This window comes from Poeciliopsis prolifica, unplaced genomic scaffold, assembly GCF_027474105.1.
Source record: "Poeciliopsis prolifica strain line A6 unplaced genomic scaffold, Auburn_PproV2 SCAFFOLD001, whole genome shotgun sequence".
NCBI classification, from domain to species: Eukaryota; Metazoa; Chordata; class Actinopteri; order Cyprinodontiformes; family Poeciliidae; genus Poeciliopsis; species Poeciliopsis prolifica.
The window spans coordinates 15,858,616-15,882,062 of NW_026562376.1; the positions used below are offsets into that span (position 1 = coordinate 15,858,616).

A 23,447-nucleotide genomic window follows, 5' to 3' on the forward strand; every position below is an offset into this window, starting at 1 on the left:
TTAACCTTATTTTCTTTTTCTTTTTTTTGCACAATTTCTGCTTTGCACTACAGGTAAGATGAAACAGTAGGGAAATCACATCGAGCTCAGACTTTTTTTTTTTTTTTATAAATGGGTGTGCATTTACGTGCGTCCAGTACAAAGGGGCTCCTGCTGAGGGAGCAATAGTTAATGCATGCCGGGCTGACTGTGAATTATCTAGACCTACTGTTTCCAATTAAGCTCAGGACATGTACAAGCTGCAGTTATGGGAAGCCTCACATTGGTTTGTCCATTGTGTTCACTCATCCCTAACTGCTGAAGATAATTGTTGTTTCATGTATACCCTGCCTTCGGGATGACTTTGCCATGCAGTGATGTGTGGAGCAACCTGGCAGAGCATCATTGCTGCAAAATTGCCGAATAAATTCTTACCGCTGGAATTTCCATCCCACTTTTCTGCCAGGTTTTACGGCAGACGGGCTTGTATGGGTGCTTAAATTTCACAATTCTTGCCTTGCTCACCCTCAGCTGCCTTTTCCTCACCTTGGGAGCTGGCCTAGTTCTGATAATGTTGTTATGCTCAGGAGCTGTTTTTTTGCACATCAACACAGTGCAATATGGCAGAAATCCAACTCTGTCAGACTGTCAGTCTGCTTCGTGGCACCTCATTTTGCAATTTTACTCCTGAGTCTTGAAATCTACACTAAGAGAACAGTGTTATTGCAGCAGCTGACAAAACTGAACAGCTTGTTTTACAGCAGTACAAAAGTGCCCAACTGTAGCATTAGGATGGCTCCAACTTAGAGCAAAGTCTTGATTATCAAAGTGCTTTCAATCTTTCGCTTGGAATATAAGAATTTTTCAAAGGCACCACTGTGTTTTCAGGTGACTCAAGGCCTGCTGGCTGTTTTCTACAACCTGGGAGACGGAGACTACAATATCTCACTGCCGTACCACCGCCTGGACGATGGGGAATGGCATGAGGTGGAGCTGGATCGGTTCGGCAGAGAGTTCACCCTGAGGCTGGACAGGGGTGGGGGTCGACTTGAAATCACCGCCTCACCCGGCCAAAGTCAGGAGATCATTATTGACCCCTCTGTGGTGATGCTAGGGAACTCTTTCCCATCAGGACACAACCGCAGCTTCTTTGGTAGGTTTCTGCTTGGAAACTAAATGCATTGCTAACAACAAATAATTTCTGTAAAAATGTCCTGCATTTTTACCTTCAAATCTTGTTTTCTGCTGGATTCTGCCCACACACAGAAAGACAGAACAATATATACAGTTGACAGGTGTATGCTTTTTCAAATTTTCTGAAATGACTTCGATGAGGCACAGAGAATTTAATGAAGTATCTCAAGGACCACTGACTGAAAGAGATTTACAAAAGCTCTGTGTTGCCTCACTTGTCACTTACATGTCTTCAAAGATTTGCAAATGGCAGATACTTTTGGAATTGACTGTAAATCAGGGTGATTAAAGTTTTGGTCAGGTGAAGACAATGGAGGAGTAATTCCTTAATGACTTGTAGTAACTTATAATCTGTTTTTTCAAAGGAATGTGTCTCCCAGCTGAATTTGAGTGGATTTGATACTTAGATTTGCCTCTTCCTGGACCGTAGGTGTTACACAATAAAATGTGTTTTGATGTCATAGTTCAAAACAAATAAACAGAGTATGTCAGTGGCACTGATATGCATTTACATGATGCAGAAGACTTTGTGCTTTCAACAGAGCGAGTAAACTAACTGGTAGAAAGAAAGAACACCAGAAAAAAAAATTGTGCTGAGAGCATAGCCCGGGGCTGTTTGTATGTTTGGCAGTGTGGTCGGCAGGTATGTCAGCAAGTCTACGAGTGTTAATGCTTGTGTGCCTGCATATTCCAGTTTACACTCTTGTTGCTGTGTAAATGTGTGCCTGTAAAAGATTTTTGCCCTGAGGACTGGTGTCTCCCTTCTCTTATTTCCCTCTGTCTTCGCCAGGCTGTTTGCGTGATGTGAGGTTTAATGGCCGCTCCGTTCTCCTGGATCAGGACCAGCATTCAGAAGGACTTCAGACGTTGGTCGCTTCACAGGGCGTCTCTGTCGGCTGCTTCTCAGATGCCTGCAGAAAGCACCACTGCTCCCCTCCCTTGGTCTGTTTGGACCTCTGGAGACAGCATGATTGCAGGTGCTGTAAATATAGAGAATAAACAACCAAACATTTTAAAGCGGTCTTAAAGTGTGCAGTCACGCTCGGCACATATTTGCATGCGGATCTCCAAAAACAAAGGATGCATCAGATTATCATACTTACGATGAAGTTAGAAATGTCAGCAGTCAATTTATACTTTTGCAGAGTTAAAAACTGTCTGTCTTTCTGTCTGTCTGACCGTCCAGCTATCTGGCCTATTCTACATTTTAATCTTTTGTGCCTATCCAATCTAAATAATGGGGATCAGCTAAAAGGTGGCACTCATTAATACTCAAAGGAAATCCAAAAGGTCATTTCCACATTCAGAGTAACTTCAAATGACTTGCAAATAATACTGAAATTTTGTGATCTTCAGCAAAGCCATGAATCAGCAAGTAAAATGCCAGAATGTCCCTTGAAAGGAAAACATTGAAAACTTAATACACAAATTTGGCCATCCAACTGAAAAATCACTTATTTTGATCTACTTCGGATCTCTGTGACGAACATTGTTTAAGATATGTTTTTAATAGTTGAGCACAGCCATGACTCAGCAATACTGATAATTAATTACAATTAATCATTAATAAATGGATAAATAACTTTTAGTTCCTGTTATATTTATTGTACTAACTAACAGAACTAGCAAAAAATAATAATAATAAATCCCCTCCACTTAAATACAATCCAATTGATTCCAAAATGATTGATTCAGTTTCAAAACTAAAGCAGTTTTGTTATATGCATTATATCATATGTTGCTACAAAATGAAATGACCTGAGAGTAAAGAGAAAAATGTCGTTTGGAGAAGAGTAGTAAAGTAAGTAGTAATGTAGGAGATAAATCGGCAGAAGGACTTAACACTAAAAAATATGTAACAAAAAATAAGAGAAATGTTTTTTGTTTTTTTTTTGTGAGCTCAGAATGAGTCCATGACACTACAAGCAACCTGTGACCAGATTTCAGAAGAGGAGTTGTCAATCTCCATATACTAGCGATATAAAGAAGAGCACAACCATCTTACAAAAAGCTATAAAAGTTACGATTAAAATTTTAAAATATGTTCTATAATGCAAGGGCAGTCTGTGCAAAGACACTAAAATGGCTGTAATTTGTTGCTTCGTTTGAGTGTTTGCCTTGTAGCTGCATCCTGGAATGACTGGAGACATAAAAGTGTGAATAATCATTTTAGGCTCATTTTTCAAATAAAATACTCTAAAGCTCAGAGATGTTCTATAGTTGGTAAAACCACTGCTTTTTATTAATTGTCTTAAATGATGCTCCAAGGACATAGCAGAGTGAAAAACATACCTTTTGGCCGGGCATTTAATCAAAGATGAGGTCTTGTGAATGTTGCTATCATAACGGTAAGAAATTTCCTGGAATAAGTCTTAAGAGGTAGAATGTATAAGATAAAATGATGATGATGATAGGACAAAAGTAATAGGTTCCAGAGCTAAACCCTGTGGGACACCCAGAGCCAGGGTTTTACATTCAGAAATGATCTTGTTTGTGAAAACATTGTCATTTCTGTCTGTGAGATCCATACAGTGGACACAAAGCCTATAAATGCCAAGTTAAAGCAAAAATGTTTTTGTGATGTAAAAGATTGTACAAAATCTTTTCAGAGAATTTGAAATGTAACATGTTTTGTATCTTTCATTAAGCAAATCTGAGACTCGTGGATTTTCTTTGGGGTTCAGGTGAGAGGAGTTTGCTGGCTAATAATGAACTGAACCAGCTTTGTTGCCTTTGGCAGCATGAGCAGGTGCCAAGTCCTGCTGGAAAATAAAACCAGCATTTCCAAAAAGGCTTGTCAGAAAGGGAAACATGAAGTGCTCTAAAGTTTTCTACTGCTGTGGACTTTGGTGCCTCTTGTTGCACCAAGTGTTGCCACAATCTCCTTGTGTAGCTCCCCCAAATTCTGAAGTGGATTTCACTTGACAATCCTCTCAGGGCGATGATGCTCCCTGTTGGTGATGCACTTTTTCTGACCACACTCTTCCCTGCAACTCAATTTCTGTTAATGTGCTTGCTCTGTGAACAACCAGCTTCTTAAACAATGACCTTTAGTGGCTTGTCCTTGTCAGGGTGTTGATGACCGTCTTCTGGATATCTGCCCATGGCAGGTGTTTTGAGTTTATTAGCTGATTAGGATGTTACACCATCGTTTTCATTAATGTTTCCCCAGTATCCTGATTTTCTGTGGGACTGAATTTGGGATTTTGATTTTCTGTAGTCATTTAAATTGAAATATATCAACATATTAACTTTTCTTAATATGTAAGTGATATATAAATATCACTTTCCGATGTGACTGGCAAGAAGTATTGCGCTTTTTTGTAATTTTTTTTAGATACACTTGAATCTACTGACGAACTATGCTATCCTATGTCAAGATACATTCAAGTTTGACAGTACTTCTAGAATATGTTTTGTCTGTGATTTAAGCTGCATGTCTCAGTAAAAGGTAACATTTTACTGTTACATTACAACTGGAAGTCATAATTATACAACTGAAAATGACTGACTGACTTAGTTTGTTTCTAAGGTGATCCAAAGTCAACAATTCTTAATTTCATAGCAGAAATATAGAAGTCAAAGATCTGTTATTTATGCAAGTCTTGCACTTGAATGAATAATAGATGACAAAACATACATAAATTAATGCAGGGAAAGGAGGTTTTGCGTCCTTAGTATGATAATTTTGTGCGAATTTTTTATTGTTTCTTGATGCGCTATTGCCCAACAGATGGCAACGAGGCCAAATGGACCACTTGCATGCCGAGTGTCAAATATTGAGTCAACTTTAAAGAAAAGCGTATACCAGCAGCGACTGTAAGAGTTTTGGCTGGCCCTTTAAACTCTGCAGGATCACTAAGTCTCTTTGCTGTGATTTCAACACTCCAAACCAGTGGGGACTTTGGCATCCATATTCTGTGATTGCAGCACAGCCTCCGGATACAAAGCACTCAGAGAAGCAGGGGGCAGGGATGAGTGATATTCAGGGGATAGTTTGTACAAATATACTGGGGGACCACTGCTGCAAAGCCAATCTTAGTGTCTTGTTTCTTGTTCCTTTTTTTTTTTTTTTTCATTTCCAGTCAACATTCTGTAACCTTCAAAGAACATATCTTTGAATCTGATAAAAGAGGTGTAACTCCTGAGGGATTTATTTTTACACCATCAGCTTACACGCCATAACTCCTGAAAAATTCAATGTTCTTTTTTATTATTATTATTATTATTTGACAGTTTCCCAAGTGTCTCATGTATCTGCTTTATGGTTCTTCATCTTCCCTGCACAGGTGCCCTCCGGGACACATGACCAGAGAGACCTCCTCGGGCAGAGTGTGCATCTACACGCTCTGCGCCAGCCGGCCGTGTCGGCACGGAACATGCGTGGCCCACTCGCCGTCCCGCTACTCGTGCCACTGCAGCGAGGGCTACCGGGGGCGGCACTGCGAGGTGGCGCTCGCCGTGTTCCACACCGAGGACGGCAGCAGCCTCAGCCTCAGCTCCATGTTTGCCATCAGCATCTGTGTCATGGCCTTTCTAGGTAGCTATGTTGACTATGTCCTCTTCTACATATGGTAACCAAACATTGTGATTGTTTGTCTTGATTTCTTTTTTACCATCTTTCTTCTTGTATTGTCTTGTTGTTTTCATTGTCACTGTACCATCATGTAATATCTGCTTTATCTGTATATAAGCTGTTTTGTTTTTGTATTTATTTTTTCTCACTTCTGTTGATTCTGTACACAGCCGCATATTTTGTTGCTTTATTGATCTCTTGAGTTATGCTGGGATGTGTTTCTCTATGGGCGGTTGGTAAAAGCAGGAAACACAGGAAGGGAAGCGTGGAGATAAGAGAAACACTGCTTGTCCTCATTTGTGACTCAGGAAAACTAAGAAAAATCTGTTGAGGTTTTGAGATCCTTTCTATTTTCTATTTTTCATGTCTGTTTACTCCTGTCTCTTATTGTCTAAACTTTAGAAGTCAGTTTCACTCTCTGCCTTACTTTCTAATTGGCCAACTTATTGTTTACCTCATCAATCACAGGAGCACTTTAGTTTTTTTGCAGCTCATAGAGCAGGCAATGCAGAGTGGGAACACCTTTGATTGTCCTCTTTATCACTTTAGAGTGTTTTAGGTGAACTTCAAGCTAATGTTCACTTATGTGACAAAAATAAGAGAACAAAGCTAAGCATAGATTCTTAGCCATATCGGCGCTTTGTACCTGCACACGTGATCCGACTGCAGGTATCCATTAATATGTTCATTGATTTAAGGCAGTTTATTTGGATTTTATGTGAGAGAACAAAATAAAGTAGTGTATTATTGGGAAGATTTTTTTCAAACTAAAACCTGAAAAGACATTTTAATCTGATACAAACCTCATCAAAACAGGTCCATTTATTGAATATGGCAGCATTCTAATAAGTCAAAGCTCAGACTTGAATCCATATCAACATTGGTGCCAAACCATGTAAATCAATCAGCCTCAGTGAAATTCAGCTATTTTGCAAAGAATAGATTTTAAAAAATTCAGTTGCTGGATGTGCAAAAACTAGCTCACAGTTAGAATTATGAATAAAAAAACTAAATACATACGTTGAAAAATAGAATACATAGAACTGTGTTGTAATTGGACAAAATATGAAAAACGAGAAGGAGACTCAATTATTTTGGTTGTCTGTCCGTCTGTCGGAATAGAAAGATATCAAGTAGAAACTCAAAGCTGCTTCGACAGGAAATAAAGTTATAGAATATATAAGCTGTGGGAGATTGCGTGCCCTCCCCAAAAAGTTTCTCTTTGAAGGCTCATCAGATGATCTAAGGCTGCACTCTGACACATGTGAGGTCACGAGTTCAGATCTGTAAACCGGAGAGCGGATTCTGAATGCTTTGTAGTTTAAGAGCAGAATCTTGAAATCAATAATTATAAGATGAGGGTTATGTGCTCTCTCCTTTGTCCCTGCTGAGAAGTGAGCAGTTGAAGTTTAGAGTTTTATCGCTGATGCTAATGTTAATGAAGGTTGGGCAAAGCTTGGCAACAACAGTAAATATGGGAAAAAAAAAAAAAAAAAACCTTGGGTTTTGATGAGCAAACTAGGCTCAAAGCAAGACTTTGTCAATGTGCCCTTGGAGAAACTTTGTTAGACTGGCCCTCCTTGGAAGGTATAAAACTATTTTATCTTACTTAGTGGATAATTGCTTAGCTGGTTTGCTGGAGTTCCTGATCCCAAGAAATGACTTTGTTGACCTTTATACATGGATAGATGCCAGTGGATCTGTTTCTCACCCTTTGTTGAAATTTGCCTGAATTTTTGCATGATGTGCCACTTTTCACCTTCAATATATCAGGTGATATATATCATTTGATCAGTTAAATTAGTTTTTATTTATATGCTGCCAAATATATCAATGTGAAAAGATGTTCAGTATTTAGTATTATTTAACTTTAAGGAATACTTATCAATTTCAGAGACAGCTATTTGGTCAATTGGGTAGGGGGCTAATACAATTGAAACAGAAAGTTATTTCATGTTTTAACCTCCGGGGTCTCAATGTGATGCTAAGGAGGAGCACAGCGAAAGTCATGATCGGACAGCTGGGAAGCAGGCCCGTCAAAACGGCAGCTTCTGAAACCACGCGCAGACACACACACACAAAAAATATACTCGTAAAACCGCAGACAGGGTCAGCGTGACCCCGACAGACTGCGCACCGAGTAAAAAAGCTTGAGGTCCACATAAGGTCTCGTAAGAAGCTCAAAGGGAAGGTAGTGAGGTTTCTTATATTTCCTTCAATTTCTTTTAATTCTCATTGTACAGGCATGCAATGAAATTTTCTTCGCATAGCTTAAAAAAAATCTCTCATAAGAGAGGTTGTCTTTGTCATCTCTTTCTGTTATCTTTGCAGTGATTATTTATGTAGTCCATAAAATTTAAAAACATAAGCAGGAGGATAGCCAGTGATATTTACAAGTCTAAGAGTTTAGGAACAAATTAACAACATATCGAGCTCCAGTGAGCTAAGGAACACCAGTTAAATTGTTTAACTGGCAACACAAAGGGCATCAGATAACTGATTATTCAAATGATATTTCAGCTCTTAAATTGCACTGATGACATTTGCCCTCCCTGTGTAAACAGATGAATAAAACTGCATGGTTGATGGTTTCATAAGCTGTGTTAAGACCTAACAGGATCAAGATTCAATATCTACCCACATCTGCTGCCAGAGGGTTTTTTTCTTTTAAATAAGTATGCAGAAATATTTCTATTCCAATTGTTAAAAAAAAAAAAAGATGGAAAATCCTATTGTGTGAAGGTCGAGGAAACAGATAAACTAATTGTGTTGGCATCACATAAGGAATTTTTGTGCTTTTTTTGGTGCTCCCGAAAATAGAAAGACAAATAGCCTACATGTTGTTGGACTGGCTTCCCTCTGAAAGGCTGCTGCTGTTTATGAGTCTTTGTGTCATATGAAACGCCTCGGCAATTCAATATACTGTCCCTGCCTATAACTGACTCGACGTTCCCTCAAGGGCCGTGTGGCCAGTATTAGGTGATCAGTTATTCTGACACTTTCCAATGAAACATAAAGTTGTCTGCGATATTTGATAATTAATTCAAAGCTGATGAGGTGTGGCCTTGGCCTCATTCATGGAAATTCATGAGCTACTTGCAATGCCAGCCTAAAAAGAAAAACACTGAAGCAGTTTGTCCGTGGTTGCAGATGAGGCATTTATATTCACTGTGCAAAATTTTCACCTCAGCAGGAGTCGTAGGCTGCTCCGTAATGCAATTTGGATCAGGACGAACACTCGTTGGTGAGTGTAATTACATTTTCACAGGTTAAGAAAAAAATAATAAAACAACTCAAATCTTTTCCCTCAACTGGAAGCAAGCAGAATATTTAGTTGTATTCGAAAATAAAATTAGTCCTGTCCTTTAATTTAGAAAACAGGTGCTTTTACAGCACAAACAGCAGTTGTTTAATGATGATCCTCAGGCTCATCACCACAAGAACCACTGCTATAAATTCACTCAGTGGGCTTAGCTAAGGCTGCTGGCTGGATGCTAGATTAAAGGGGACTCTTACTCCACCTCAAAGTGCATTAAAACTTAAAATGATCATCCATTATTAAGTTTTACATGCAGCATCCCAGGCCAAGCAGCATCCCAGATCAGTGGAGGTTATTGACCGAACAAGATGGTCTGACCAATGCTCATTAGTCAAACATCAACTCTGGCACCGTGTGTTTTGATGAATAGAGGAATTAGCTGTCCAGATGAGCTCGGTTCCAAAGCCATTGCGTAAAGTGCCGCCTATTTTTCCCCCGTTATCCCTGAAAAATGTGTAAATAAATTACTTCCCAACTCTTCCTCATTTCTCACCTGTCTCATTTCCATCTTCATCAGTTTTTATTTCTTCCCATTTTACCTCTTTTCCCACTGATGTTCAATCTGTTTCACAGCTCTTTTTTTTTCCCCTCATTGCTCTCAGACTGGAGGCGCGGTGAAATAGTTAAATTCAGGGATCGTGCTTGGTTACAGTTTTCTCCACTCTCATTCATAATGCACAGTCCAGTCTAACATCATAATGCTCTGCTCATAGTAGTGGTTAGAGGGCAGAGGAGCAGCAGTGTTATAGATTGACGAATGACTGCGATGTTTGTGCTCTACCCTGTGGGATATTGATCTCACTGGAGTGTAGCTGCACATTCACTCGCACTCTACTCTGTGTTGCAGTTGCCACAGGTATAGAGCAACCAGTGTCTGTTTACCTATATCTAATTTTGGATGCTTGCTTTGGAGGGAGCCGTAGTTTAGCCTCAATTTGGCGCCCATCGCACTCCTCCGCTGTAGTTATGTGTTTAACGGCAGCTCAGGTGATGCTAGAGGGAAGGGGGCCTGCAGGCTGCACCTCGAGAGCCAGGTAATCCTGGAGGTAAGGATAAGAGCTGCCGTCGGGCTGGAACCTTATCAAGATTCTGGTGTTTTCTTCAAGGCTGCTCAGGCGTTAACAGTCAAGGAGCCAGGTCAGCTGATCGATACTGCTCTCTCCTCCAACTCATAGAGAGGACGGTCAGTTGGGGATTTAAGAGGAATCCTTCAAATCTTTTTCTGTCTGAAATGAGAGGAGCATAAAACTAAAAGTGTGTAGCACCTTCACACCGCCGACTGCAACCCATTCAGTTCAATTCACAATAATTCTCACCTGAAGGCACATTGACACTAAGAGATTCATCTTGTACACAGAAATAAAGACTCATATCAGTCCAATCGGAGGGACAGAAATAGATTCAAAGACATGCTTTCTCATTTGATCCAAGTCACAGTACATTGCTGTCGGTAAAATTCAGTTTAGAATGATGCTGGTTGTCAAAATGTTTTCATACTAAGGATGTCTGAATGCATCAAATCATTGAATTTGCAGCAATCAAGGTGTGCAATATACACTGACAACTGGGGAGTGAGTAATTTGTACGAAATGAGCAAATGATGGAAAATTAACTGCGAAACAAAAGCAGAGCAAATAAATTCAGTCTGCTCACAATAATGCTCAGATTAATTAATTTTATTCATAAAATATATACATATAACTAAGCTGTAGAAATAAAATAACAGATAGAAAAAGTAAAGGTAATATCAGTAATTAATTGACAGTAAGGCATAAATGGAGAGTAGTAGGAAAAAGTAGCACAGTGAAGAAAAGTGTTTATTATGTCCTGTATGCCTATTGCAGCTACTTTAGGTTAACATAAGTTACTCCATGTTTCATCAAAAAAATAGTTTTTTTTAATTTTTTTTAAAGTAGACAGCTCCTCTTCCTCACTGAGAAAAACCAGTGATTTTCAGTTGTTGTTTTTTTTTTGTTTTTTTTTTTTAAAGAATTCCTTCACCTCTTTCTTGTGCAGATTACCTCTGGAGGAGTTGTGTTTTTCTGCTCGTGTGAGCACCAAAAGAGTCATTGCTTGTATTATTCTCCCTCAAAGCAATTACTTTAAAAATCCTGGACTAATGCCATTCTCTCAGATTTCTCTCAAGATTTTCAATTAAATCAGTACTTAGCTCACTCCATGTAAGATACTCCAGGTGAAATGGATCCCATCTTGTGAGCGAGATAAAAAGCTAAGGCCAGAGGAGGACAGAGAGGTACTGGGAAAACAGAAACAGGGAGAGACTTAATGAGTGAGAACGAGGGGAGTAAGCAGGGAAGGGCGTTCCAACACGCAGCAGCAACAACAATAAAACAGAGAGCGAGAACAGAGAAAAGATTCAACGTAGTGAAAACAGATTGGGAGCAGAAGAAAAAAAAATGAACATGAAAGATGGCAAACAGGGTGAAAATATTGGTTGAGATTAATGGGTTTTAAAGGTCAGTCCAGCATGTTGTATAATTCAGCACACAATAGATATGATTGATGTGTGTGCTTCAGGACCTTTTCCTGTTCAGCTTCTGCAGTATTCCTCCCCACGTTTAGCCACTGAGGCTCCCAGTTTAAGCTGGGAGGAGTACAAATTTATTTAATAGGTTTCCAAGGAGCTGCGGTCTTTGATAAGACAGGAAACAGAGAGGCAACATCAAAGAGAATGGGTGGAAAGGTTGGTGCCTCCATTTCCACGTTTGTTCCATTAGAGCCTCTTAACTGTATGCCCAAGGTAGCCGACCGGCCGTTCGGACTGAATCAGTATTATGGCGTTCGTATTTGTGATGCATTATGTGTTATTTGTTTCAAATGATGTGAGCTCTTTTTAGTTCTTAGTGCTTTTGATGAAAAATGTACTTAGTGACATGGAAATGCTAGAGTGGGTGTTTAAAACTAGAGTTTTCAAATTTGTATCCCAACTTTGCGCTCTCATTCCTTTTACATCCAAAGGCAAGTCGTTTTGCTGCTTAGCTTCTCATTTTAATTATGTGTGAGTGCTCCCCGCTGTGCTAACACGCTCTCTGGCACCCCTCAGTGTTGATGCTGGGGCTGTTTCTTTACTCTTGCTGGAGGAGGCACAAGGGCCTGAAGGAGGGTGTTTACCATGTGTCTGCACACCACGGCGAGTGGGAGGATATCCGAGAAAATGTGCTCAACTACGACGAGGAAGGTGGCGGGGAACAGGACCAGGTAAATGCGACAGTACTTAGAATTGCTTAACAGAGACTTGCAGACATTATATTATCATATTTGAATTTTTATACATTTTTTTTCACATTACAATCACAGTCTTCAGAGTGTTTCATTTGACTTTTGCTGTAATATCACAAATCTTTGGGGTAAATATTTTAGTTTCACCCATTTATTTTTTTATTTTTTTATTTTTTGAATATGTGAGTTACACATATTCAGCGTAACTGAATATGTAGAGTTACTATTGAGCTTATAAATGTCTGATTAATCCTCTCTTTGCCTATCTTGATAGGCAAAGAGGCTTGTATTCCTAGTTTTTATAACCTACTTAAGTGACTTCCAAATGAGCATTGATTGCACTTCATTTTTTATATATATATATATATATTTTTTGCGTTTTTAGAGTAAAGGGGTAAAATAACATTTCACCTACTTTAGTTTCGCAAGTGTATTTCAAAACTAAACCACAGACCAAATATCCTTTCATTTCACTTGATAATTATGCTACTCTGTGTTGGTCTATCATGTCATTAACAAACATGTCTAATCTTTGTGGTTGTAATGTGTTCAAATGTATAAAGATATACTGAAAACTCGTACCAGGCATTATAATTGTCATCACAGTATATTTTGGGACTAAGATCACAAAAGAGGACACAGTTGAGAAAGTAAACATTAACATTTAATATAAAATGTTCTCTGCTGCAAAATGATAACCAAATATCAGTCCCCTGGAGATTGAGGGAAGCAAGTCAATTAGATGAAATTAAGCAAAAAGGCACCAATAGCTGTTAATGCTTCAGTTTTAATAGGCTTGGTAAGAGCAGAACACTGTCCGCTCACACAGATAATTAATTACTTGGCTGATCAAAGGAGCTGTTGTTGCCAATTTCCTTTCCTATGCTGTGGATTCCCATCTACTCTAAGTAACAGGCTCATTTACTCCCAGAATCATCAGTTGAGCCCACTGGTTAAATTGTCATTCACTGTGACAAAATGGCATTGGTCATTACGGCGTGTGCAGTGTTGTTGTTATCGGCTAGATATGAAATATATATTTATATATTTTATTGTGTTTTGTCCTTTCCTTTCTTTGCTCTCACAGAATGCTTTTAACATGGTGGAGCTGCAGCGCTCCCTCCAGCCCAGCCCTGCACAATCCCTCCGCTACAGCTATCCACAAAACACCAGCTCCTACCCACAGACTAAGCTTTCTCAAGACAACAACAAGAAGGGGATGTCAAATGGAAATGGCAATGCTGCTATTGCCCTGCGTCTGGCCATCCCCCCCTCAGAGGCAGAAACCTTGTCGTCCCCTCTGACCTTCCGCCGCTCTCAGAGAGCCTTCTCCTTTTCCAGCCAAGATTTGGCTCGCTACCTGTGTGAGGTCATCAGAGACATGGAGCACACAGAGGACCCAGGCACCATGACCACGCCGCGCCGTCCCTCTGGAAAGGAGCACAGCCTGTCCTCAGTGCGCTCCCTCAGCTCCCTCAGTGCATCTCAGGGTTCGGAAGTGAAGCTTCACGCCGCGCAGATAACCCGGATGGACACATTTAGAACCCTTCGAGCTGTGATGTGTGACCTAAGAGGAGACTCCAAGACTGCGGACAGTCAGAAGGACAAGCTTAAGGAGAGCAGAGGGCAGCTGAAGTGTGAGAAGAATGGGTGAGGCTGTGCTCTGAGAAACAGAACTGGAGGTTACCTAGAAAAAAAAAAAAACAACATTAATCAGAAATCAATGGCGGAAATCCAAAGGGAGGTCATTAAATGTGAAATACTTTAAGACTGGAAAGACTGCGCTGAGTCTGTGTGAATTCTCTTAAAAATCTACTGTATAAGAAACTTTGAAGATTTATGTTCTTTGATATAAAAGATGTTTACCAATGAATGATCAGATGTGATGTATTGTTTATTTGGAATTGCACTGTACAGTATTTAATTCACAGAAAGCACTTTTTGGAGGCGCCCTGTGTCAAAGCAAACCCATGTCATAAAGCTCATAGAAGAAATGTTTGCAAGCAGCGAGCCAAATGAGTTTTCTCTGAGAAAACTGGATCCTTTGCGCTGTTAATGACTCATGAAATCATTTATGTGACAAAATGAAAATTGTTTCATTTGTATTATCTATTTCCTTTTAAATAAATGAGTATGTTTGATAATATTTCAAACTCGGTCTTGTTCAAACAGGCGTTCCTATTCGTCATGCTCAAATATTCCTCTTTTTTTTTCTTTTTTTTGAAGTTCAAGCAAACCTTCATCTTCAAACATGAATCAGCTAAATGAGATTTACATTGGGAGTGTTATCACTTTCACATTATTGAAACAACACCTTTCATGTGTTTTCAATGTTCATACGAAGATAACATTCATAACAAACTCGAGCAGCTGTTCTTGTCATATTAGGCTAACTGCTACCAGCAAGAAGAGCCACTGATAAGAGCAAGGTCAATTTTAGGATTAATTATTCATGTTGAGAGCCTGTAGCCATCTGACCTAAGTGGCTGAGACTCTTCACTATAAACTCAAAACGTCAGGGTCCCAGCAGGCAACCCTACATCATACTTAATTGGGCAACATTACTGGAATTAAGCAAGTGTGACACTGGAGCGAGTCTCTGGAGAAGAACACTGGGCTGCTGCTGCCGGCAGCTGATAGGACTGACGTGTCCTTTCCATATGTCTGCACACCTACATACTGCATCATGCTAAGGCATAGAGGAGACCAAAAAGGATTTTAACACCCTGTAGGTCTTCAAAGAGCCTTGTGTTTTATCCATTTGTATTCATGAGTCTTGGTTTACTAACCACATGAGATAAAGCCTCTCGAAGTGAATAAAAGATCCTCACCTCCTTAATTCTACAGAACGTCTCCTTGTATGCAGTCAAACTTGATCTGGTCAGATTGCTGAGAGATGGAGCGGTTGCATGAAGCCACACTGCCACCTTTTGGCAATGGCCAGATGCAATTTGAATCTTGAAATAGAGGCTCATTATTTTACATTCAGGGTTTATCGCCACACAAGCGGGAATTCTCACAGCAGGATCTGAGGTTTCAAGCAGGAATCCGTGATTATCTCAGTCATCATGAATTACGATGTAGGTCAAATATTATTACAGTTATTAACATTCGTCCCAAGGACTGAATGCATGACAAGCGGTTCATTTGAATTTTAAATTACACAACCATGGAGCTTTCTACTTACACTGTTTACATTGTTTAAATGAACACAGAAAACAAAAGGGGAAAAAATATGTTAATTCTAAAAATTTAAAGGTTAAGTTAAAATATTAACTGGAATCTTGATGATCTAAAAGTCCTGGATAATTCAGGATTCAGTCCGACTTGTCGGTGTTCTGTATGCGAGGCCAACAAACTGCATAATCATGCCGACTTTTCCAGTTCTTTTACCTGGGAGCGACAATGATCCAAGGGAGTTGCTTTGCTTTGATTTTTTCTGTCAGGGTGTGTGATTTATCTCTCAGCCACTAGAGGGCAGTGTTTGTTAACATGGCGCAGATGCTGCAGGGCAGACTGGAGCAAACTGATCAAATGCCTAAGAGGAAATTTGAAACAAAATTCATCGTAAGAATTACAAAAAGTCGGAATAAACAGTGCTAAAAGTAAATTAACCATAAGGCTGCCAAGACGAGCCCTTATATGGTTTATTTAAAGCAATATGTTTCAGCAATATTACTAGACAACAGGTCAAGTTAGAGTTAAGTAAGAACACAGTTAACCGTGATAAAATGGCTGGTAAACTGGAAAAGTGAAAGGGATTGTCTGGCCCTGTTCTGATTGGTTCAAATCCCACCTGATGCAGAAAAAATACATCAGATGGGATGTATTTTTTTGTATTTTTTTTACAAAATGTATATTTTTGTTAAGCAAATTTTACTTTACAAAAGTAAGTCAATTATTTAAATCCATAATCATGTAGTCAAATGTAAATTTTAACGTATTCAAAATCTTGCACTAAATAAGCCTATCATACCTCACCAGGATTAACGGTTTTCTGTTGAAACAAGACAGACAACTGATGTGTGATTTTGTTTTCAACATCTGAGATTTTTGTTTGTCTTTGTTAAAAAGACAAACAAAAAGGCTGCTGTCAAAGTCCTGACCAATACCAAGAAAATGGATCAATTTACACCAGTCCTTAAATTAAAATCATATATTTTCTATTGCTACAGAAATAATAAGTAATTAATCCCATTGAGTCTGCATGTAAGAGACGATATGAACCACCTACGACTCTGAGGTCACATGCAGACGTAAAGCTCCAAGGACCAGGTCAAGGGAAGTGGAGTTGGTGTTCATTTTCTATGCTCCTTTGGTCGGGAAACAACTCTGACGGACATACAGTGTGCAGGATCTGAAAACATTTCTTGCTAATGCAACTTATTTTGTAACAACAATTCTCATTCTTTCAGCTTACCCACTAATTTAACTGTTTTCAGCTATTTCAATTTTTTTTTGTATTTCCTTTTTCTTGTGTATTGTATTTTGCCTCCTATGATGTGTTTTTGTCTTTTAAAGCTAGCTTTAGTTTACTTTTACTTTCTTTGCAGAAGATTTTGATTCGTCTTGTATGAAAGGCGCCACAAATAAACATGCTTCACATTGAATAACTTAGATCATTTATTGCACCCCTGCTACATAAGTACGTATATTTCATTTTGAAATATATCATATTTCATTTCGTATATTTCTGTAGATTAAATTAAAAAAAATATTAAAATCAATGAATCACTTTGACCAATGAATGATAAATGCAGACTTTGAATGTCATTTAACTGCAATGCTGGAACACTCATTATAGACTTGATCTTTAAAGGAGTTTATACTAATGTTAATTGAAAGCAAACTCTTTGAAACAAGTTGCAATTGAATTGGTCATCAATCAAAGTTACATTAAATTCAAATGTACCATATTCCTTATTAAAATAAAGTACAAATAGACCCTAATGTTTCTCCTGAGTGTTACTTCCCATGTCTATGTAATACATTATATACTGTAGGTGGGACTTCAACAAATAATATAACTCAAGACACAATTCCTTCTCAAAATATTTCACATGTAAACCATAAACTTTGATGGACTTCAATAGTATTTCATCTGATAGACTAATAAAAACTGATAATAACTTTCCTTCAACAATAGCTTTCTTCTTTTCATTCTTCTATAAGGGCAACTTTTGCAGAATAGACAACTAATAGAAGACATTTCAGCCATAGCTGTAGATCTTTTCCTCTCCTTTTTTTTTGTTTGTTTTTTCAAAATTTGTACTCCTTTCAAATTGTTTGGCATAGGTTCAGTGATGCCTGTAACCTTTTCTACAACAAAAAACTCATTGGTTGAATGAAAATAATAATGATAATTTCAAATCGAAATCCTTAAGGGCCTTGGCAGTATGTGTATTGCCCAGTGATTTTTAGTCTGTTTATAAAACTACAAAAGAATGAGTGAACACGCTGGCACTTCAACAAAACCCAAATATTCTATTCACTTACCTGCCAACAATCATCTAGCTGGGTGTCAGATTTACCCTAAAGCTCTAAAATGCACTCTTTCTTTATACGAAGTCTGAATTTTATTTTTTACTCCACAAAAGGAGGAAGCAGAAACCAATTTATCCAGGAGCTTATTTGGAGGACCGTGTATTCTCTTGCACCACAGGATGCATTTCTGATGTGATATCAGTTCTGAAGTGTGGGATGGAGGAAGGCGGCGGGCCCGAGTCTGTAGGACGAGCAGCACAAGAGGAGAGTGTTTGATGTGACAGCTGGAGATTGTAAGAATGAGGGGTGACACAGAGCTCCAGCTTCCTCGGTCCTGGCTGGTCACCCAGCCAGCCTGTCACTCAGTCACTCCCTGAGATTCCAACTCTGTTTACTCTTGTGTTATTAACGTCTCTGTGTGTGTGCGTCCATGTTTATCCTCCGGCAATAGATCTGGGAGAAGTGACAGTGTGGCGTGGCCCTCTGTCAGTTGCCCAGCAAAGTGGCATGCGTGTCAGCTCTCCTGACAGACGCTCTCATCCTGCTGGCCAACGGTGGCGGCTGCAAATGTGGGACATGTCTTGTGACAGAGCGACACAGCCTACACGACAACTCGGCGTGCAGACAGGACACGAGCAGTCAAGTTTGATGTGAGGGGGTCAGCGCTGAGGGCCGAGGCTCTGTGAGGCTGAGTGAGAGCTGCGGTGATCTCTGCACAGCTGGAGACGCAGACGCTCTGCTGCACCTCACTCACAGCTTCTTGTTTTTAAGTGGGTGTAAAAGAAACCTGTTTTTATCAGTGACATGCTGATGCGGATCTTCAGTCCGTCCTCGCACGCCTTGTTAACATCAGAGCAAAACAATATGCGATGGCTTTACAATCAGCGTCCAATACCTGCCTTGTTAAGGCGTTTATTAACGTGCCGTTCACGGCTTTAAGGTGGAAAGATTTGTGGTTCACCACTCGAAACAGGATGAGAGGGTCACTGCTCTCACATGCAAGAGGAATTCTAACAACAGCGGGGCTCAAAAAAAAAAAAATATCCCTTAATGTTTTAATGTTTTGTCATGTTTCATCATCTATAATCAGGATTACAATGAACACAAAGAAGTACATAATTATAAAGAAACACAAAAGGGTTAAATGGTCTTCACAATTTGTTTGTACTCATGTAACTCAAAGAACAACGTGCATCGAGTTGCCTTCAGGTATCACCGTATTAGTCATATGTTTTGTAATATAATCTTAGCATAAAAAGAGCTGCACTATGGAGGCTTCAGTGAACAGCATCATGAAGGAAGGGCAGGAAATCACATCTGCTCCTTTTTGAGTAAGTTGTGTAATTGGCATGACTGTCTTATGTTTCAGGTTTTGTCTGCACTGCTGGCCTTTCTTTAGCAGTTGTTAGACAGCAAAGTTAGAATTATGAGAGAGGAGGAAGACATACAGTAGAGGTCATCGGGTCAGGACTCGAACCGAGCCGCATTGAGAACTGAGGCCTCCATGCACTGGTTGTGTTTTACCCCTGCTGAAATAAATAAGTAAGTCACTAAAATAAGACCAAGGAACCCAGCAGAAAGGTCAGGCATAAAGACTCTGAGCAAGGTTATAGGCCATAGAACATTTTCAAAATCTATGAGCAGCTCAAGGAGCAGTGCTCCACCCATTGTGTTGAAATCTACTAAGAAATGCCTGCCCACCTAAATTAATGGAGCAAATAAGTGGCTTTACTCTGAGTCCCTCTGTTAGCAGGACGTGTGAGAGAACCAACACTACACAGCACCCTAAAGACCCCATCGCAATGAAACATGGTGGTGGCAGCCTTAAGCTGTGGATATGCTAATCTTCAGAAGGGACAGATAGATGGAACTAATAGAGGTCAGAAGTTGGAGAATAAACCTGATAGGAGCTGCAGAAGGTTTAAAACTGGGATTTAGGTTTACGCTGCAGCAGGACAGGAAGCGCAAACTTACAGCCAGAGTAACAATTAGTTATCAAAATTATAAAAATGTACATAGTGGAGTCGGGAATTGTCTTGAAATATGGTTCCATAAAATATTGATATGGAGAGGATGAATAGAAAAGAAATTGGTGTGGCTTACTTAGCAGGGTTCTTACTGAGCTCTAACTTAACCTGTTGTCTAGTAATGTTGATTATTCACAACACTGCACTAATTTGTGTTGATCACTGTAAGACAGTGTGGTTTGTAATGTATACATAATTATTGAGATTATGTAATTGAAAACCAAAACAACCTTTAAAAAAGCAGGGAGGAGTGACTGAATGGAATAAATTAAGATTTTATTTTATTTTTTTTATCTATTTATTTTATTTTTCAGCATTCTCCTGCAAAGTTAACAAAAGAACAGAGACAGTTGAAGGCCAAGTACTAAGTTATAAATATCCACACATATCCACAAATATCCTGTTTACTCTTGTTTACTCAGAAGACAAATAACTCCAGGATGTTTTTCTTTGGCCTTTGTGAGCAAACTTGTCCAAAAACTGTCCAAATTAAAACTATAATCACCACTGAAAACATATTTTCACCAAATTTACTCACACATTTCAGTGAATTTTAAGATCCTGAGATGTTATGATGGTTCTGAGGTTCCTTTTACTCCTGACTTGGTTTTAAAAGGAAGAAGGTCACTTTGAAGGGTTTGATTATCTTTCTTATTTTGTTCCAGTGGCAAATCAAAAAGACTTGCTGGACTCAGTTGTGAAGATGACATGTTGTAATTTGTGACCTTTCTGTTGAAAGTAATGATCTAAACAAGGACAAACCTGTCTTTGTTTTTTGTTTTGTTTTGTTTTTTTGCTTTATCTTTTCGTGCATAAAAGTGAAACATGCTTGACATAGATTTCAAGTACATTATAACATCAGGAATGACATTGAAATACTTTTGTCTGTCAACCTGGCTGGCTTAGTTTTTGCTAAAGGGGCATTGTTGTTTTTTTTGTCAGAGTACCTGTAGGTTGGGTCACCAGTTCATGCACCACAGCTGAGTAAACAAACCAGTCTTCTCCAGTAAGAATAAGATTGCTTTAAAATGTTTCGACTGAAGTAGACATAAGAATTATGATGCAGGAAATCTTATCATAATATATTCTTTTTTAACTATCTCTGTTAAATGTAACTAATTACATGGTGGTAATTTCAAACTGCATTTATATTCCATTATTGATTCTTTTGTAAAGTTTTTTCAAACAAAAAAAGTACATTTTTATTATAAAACTATGTGTTTACGTGCCTGTGTGTCAGTGTTTGCAGCTAACCGATGCTAAATCAAGCTGATTGGTCAGTCAGGTTCACCAAAAATCATCTTGTTTTCTAATTTCTGGAATAATGAGAGATTTCAGTTTTTTTATTATCTCCTTCGAAGTCAAAAGTTCACATGAACAATTTTTTATCCCTTTAAACATTTTGGGAAAGCTTTGGATTTCCAGGCTTCTGCTGGTTAAGTCACTGCTACATTTGAAGCACACCTGTGTATGTAATTTGATGCCACATCTCAACCACTGTGCTTCCTATGTGTGACACCATGAACAAAACAATCAAGAGTAATGTCAGAGAGAGTTTTAGAGTTTTAGACTCTGGCTAAAGCCTGTAAGATTGTCATCTTTCACAGTTAATTGAGAACTACCAATATTTACGGAAAGGCTTTCAGTGAATTACATGGGAAGCTGAATAAGTAATATTCAAAAAAATTAGAATACAAACTCCAACGAATCAAATTGTATTCTATATATTTCATAATATTTTATTGGCCTTTCTCAAAATAACATAAAAACTCATCTGTGTGTTACTAGAGGAGCTGTTTTTATTGTTTGGGCAGTTCTTGGTTGGAAGAGTGGTCAGCACTGTCATCATACAGTTAAAGTTACAATGGTTTATATCTCAACTGCGGGACTTTTTTGCATTTCCCTCATGCCTCTGTGGGTTTTCTTCAGAGTTCAAAAAGATGTTAGACTGTTTGTTGATTCTAAATAAGAGGAAATATGACCTACTTCTTTTTGTTTACCATTTACTTGTGAACATCCTGGTCTGTCTTTTTTTTTTTGTTTGGTTGTTTTTGATTTAAAAAAGATGAGTGGCATGTTACTATTTACATTTGTTGTTTCTCATTCTGCTGGTTTTGTTGAGGCATCAGATTTCCCTTGAGATCAGTAACAAATTCTTCAGGTTTCCACATGAATATTGTAAACTCATTTTGTGAGAAAACCCATTTAATCTGGCAAAAAACAATCATCTGGTTTACTTCATGTCACCCCGTCATGCACTATGTAATATCTGCCCACAGATGGCACTCTTTTCCACACCTGAGCTCAAACTCCACTGATCTGTGCTTACATTAGGTTTCTTTTGAGACTCAGGGATACTTTACCACCTCTCTGCGTGGCACTGCACTGCGCTTTGCAAGGATACACAGCAACTTTCCCGAAAATGTGCTGGTCGCACTTCATCACTCGCTAAATCAGGAACCTTTAATGACACAACTGAGATGGATTCTAGGAGTTGTTGATTTATTGATTACTATCCTCTGCTAAGCTGTGAATACTCAAACAGTTACCAGTCACGGCCAGAAATCAACTTCTCTTTGTTTTGAAACAGTTTTAAAGATTTTTTTGAGTTGCATCACTCGCTTTGCTGATGCAAGAAATGACTGAATATTTGCGGAAGATTACATCCCAACAAGCAAAATCCATGAGGCGTTCTTGCATTGAATGTGACCATTTGTGTCTGTCAAGGATCTTGTCCATCCATCACAGAGGAAGAAGAGGGCTGAGCCGAGCAGCAGCGAGGAAGAGGGGGAGAAGCAGAGGGCGCCTGACAGATGGGCTTAGTGAGTGAATCATTGACAGGGGCCTGCAAACGGATGCTGGCTCCATCAATAGCTCAAAGCCTGCGTGATGAATTACTGCAGACAAACAATGCTGAGTAAGCAAATCTGTTTTTAACAAAGCCAGGTGGAAATATTAGAGCTTCTTTCAAAGATTCAGAACATCAAAAAATGCCAAATATTTATGGACACACAGTCGGAGCACAAGAAGATCAAAATATGCTTAATAAGTTGCATGAGGTTGGTACAAAAAAGATTAAAGGGTACAGTTTAACTGTTAAAAATAAATCTAAATTGATTGCAATTTTGTTGCTATGAATATGTTGTTGCTCTCTGTGATTAACTTTCCATAAATCTGCATGTACAACAAGTCACTGGACAAACGCATTCCCCAAAATATAACTGTTATCTGGGATACAAAGCTTTCTACAAACAGGTCTGGAGACATTTTTAAACCCTGACAATAACATCTCGTAAAGAGCAAAATGAATAAAAATAAGATTTTGAAAAATGTGGAAAAATAATGACTGAATGCGGAAAACAGGCTGGCTTTTGACACATGCAAACATGAATACTTTGAAGCATATACCAAAATCAAAATAAACAAATCATAAAAAACACAAAAAGAATTATGAAGTCAGCATAAAAACCTGAAAAAACAGTCAAAAGATTCCTATATATAATTGTCTCCATTTTTTTTTTCGCTTGCATTTTAAAATAACAATAATCTTTTGAGAATTTATTGTCTCCTAAAATGTTGGGTTTTGTTTTTATTTAGCAATTTTCTTTACCAATTAAATGTCTGAATG

General features: G+C 38.7%; 1 protein-coding gene across 1 annotated transcript in view; it reads left to right on the plus strand.

The window, feature by feature from the left end:
• Nucleotides 1-14,454, plus strand: part of LOC129359574 (neural-cadherin-like) — a 124,523-nt gene extending 110,069 nt beyond the window's left edge. The window contains exons 29-33 of the mRNA XM_055029284.1: nt 868-1,132; nt 1,964-2,150; nt 5,463-5,713; nt 12,133-12,287; nt 13,396-14,454. Of these exons, the coding sequence (XP_054885259.1) occupies nt 868-1,132; nt 1,964-2,150; nt 5,463-5,713; nt 12,133-12,287; nt 13,396-13,962 (1,425 nt within the window). The 3' untranslated portion in view covers nt 13,963-14,454. The remainder of the gene's footprint in view (nt 1-867; nt 1,133-1,963; nt 2,151-5,462; nt 5,714-12,132; nt 12,288-13,395) is intronic.
• Nucleotides 14,455-23,447: the final 8,993 nt, after the last annotated feature.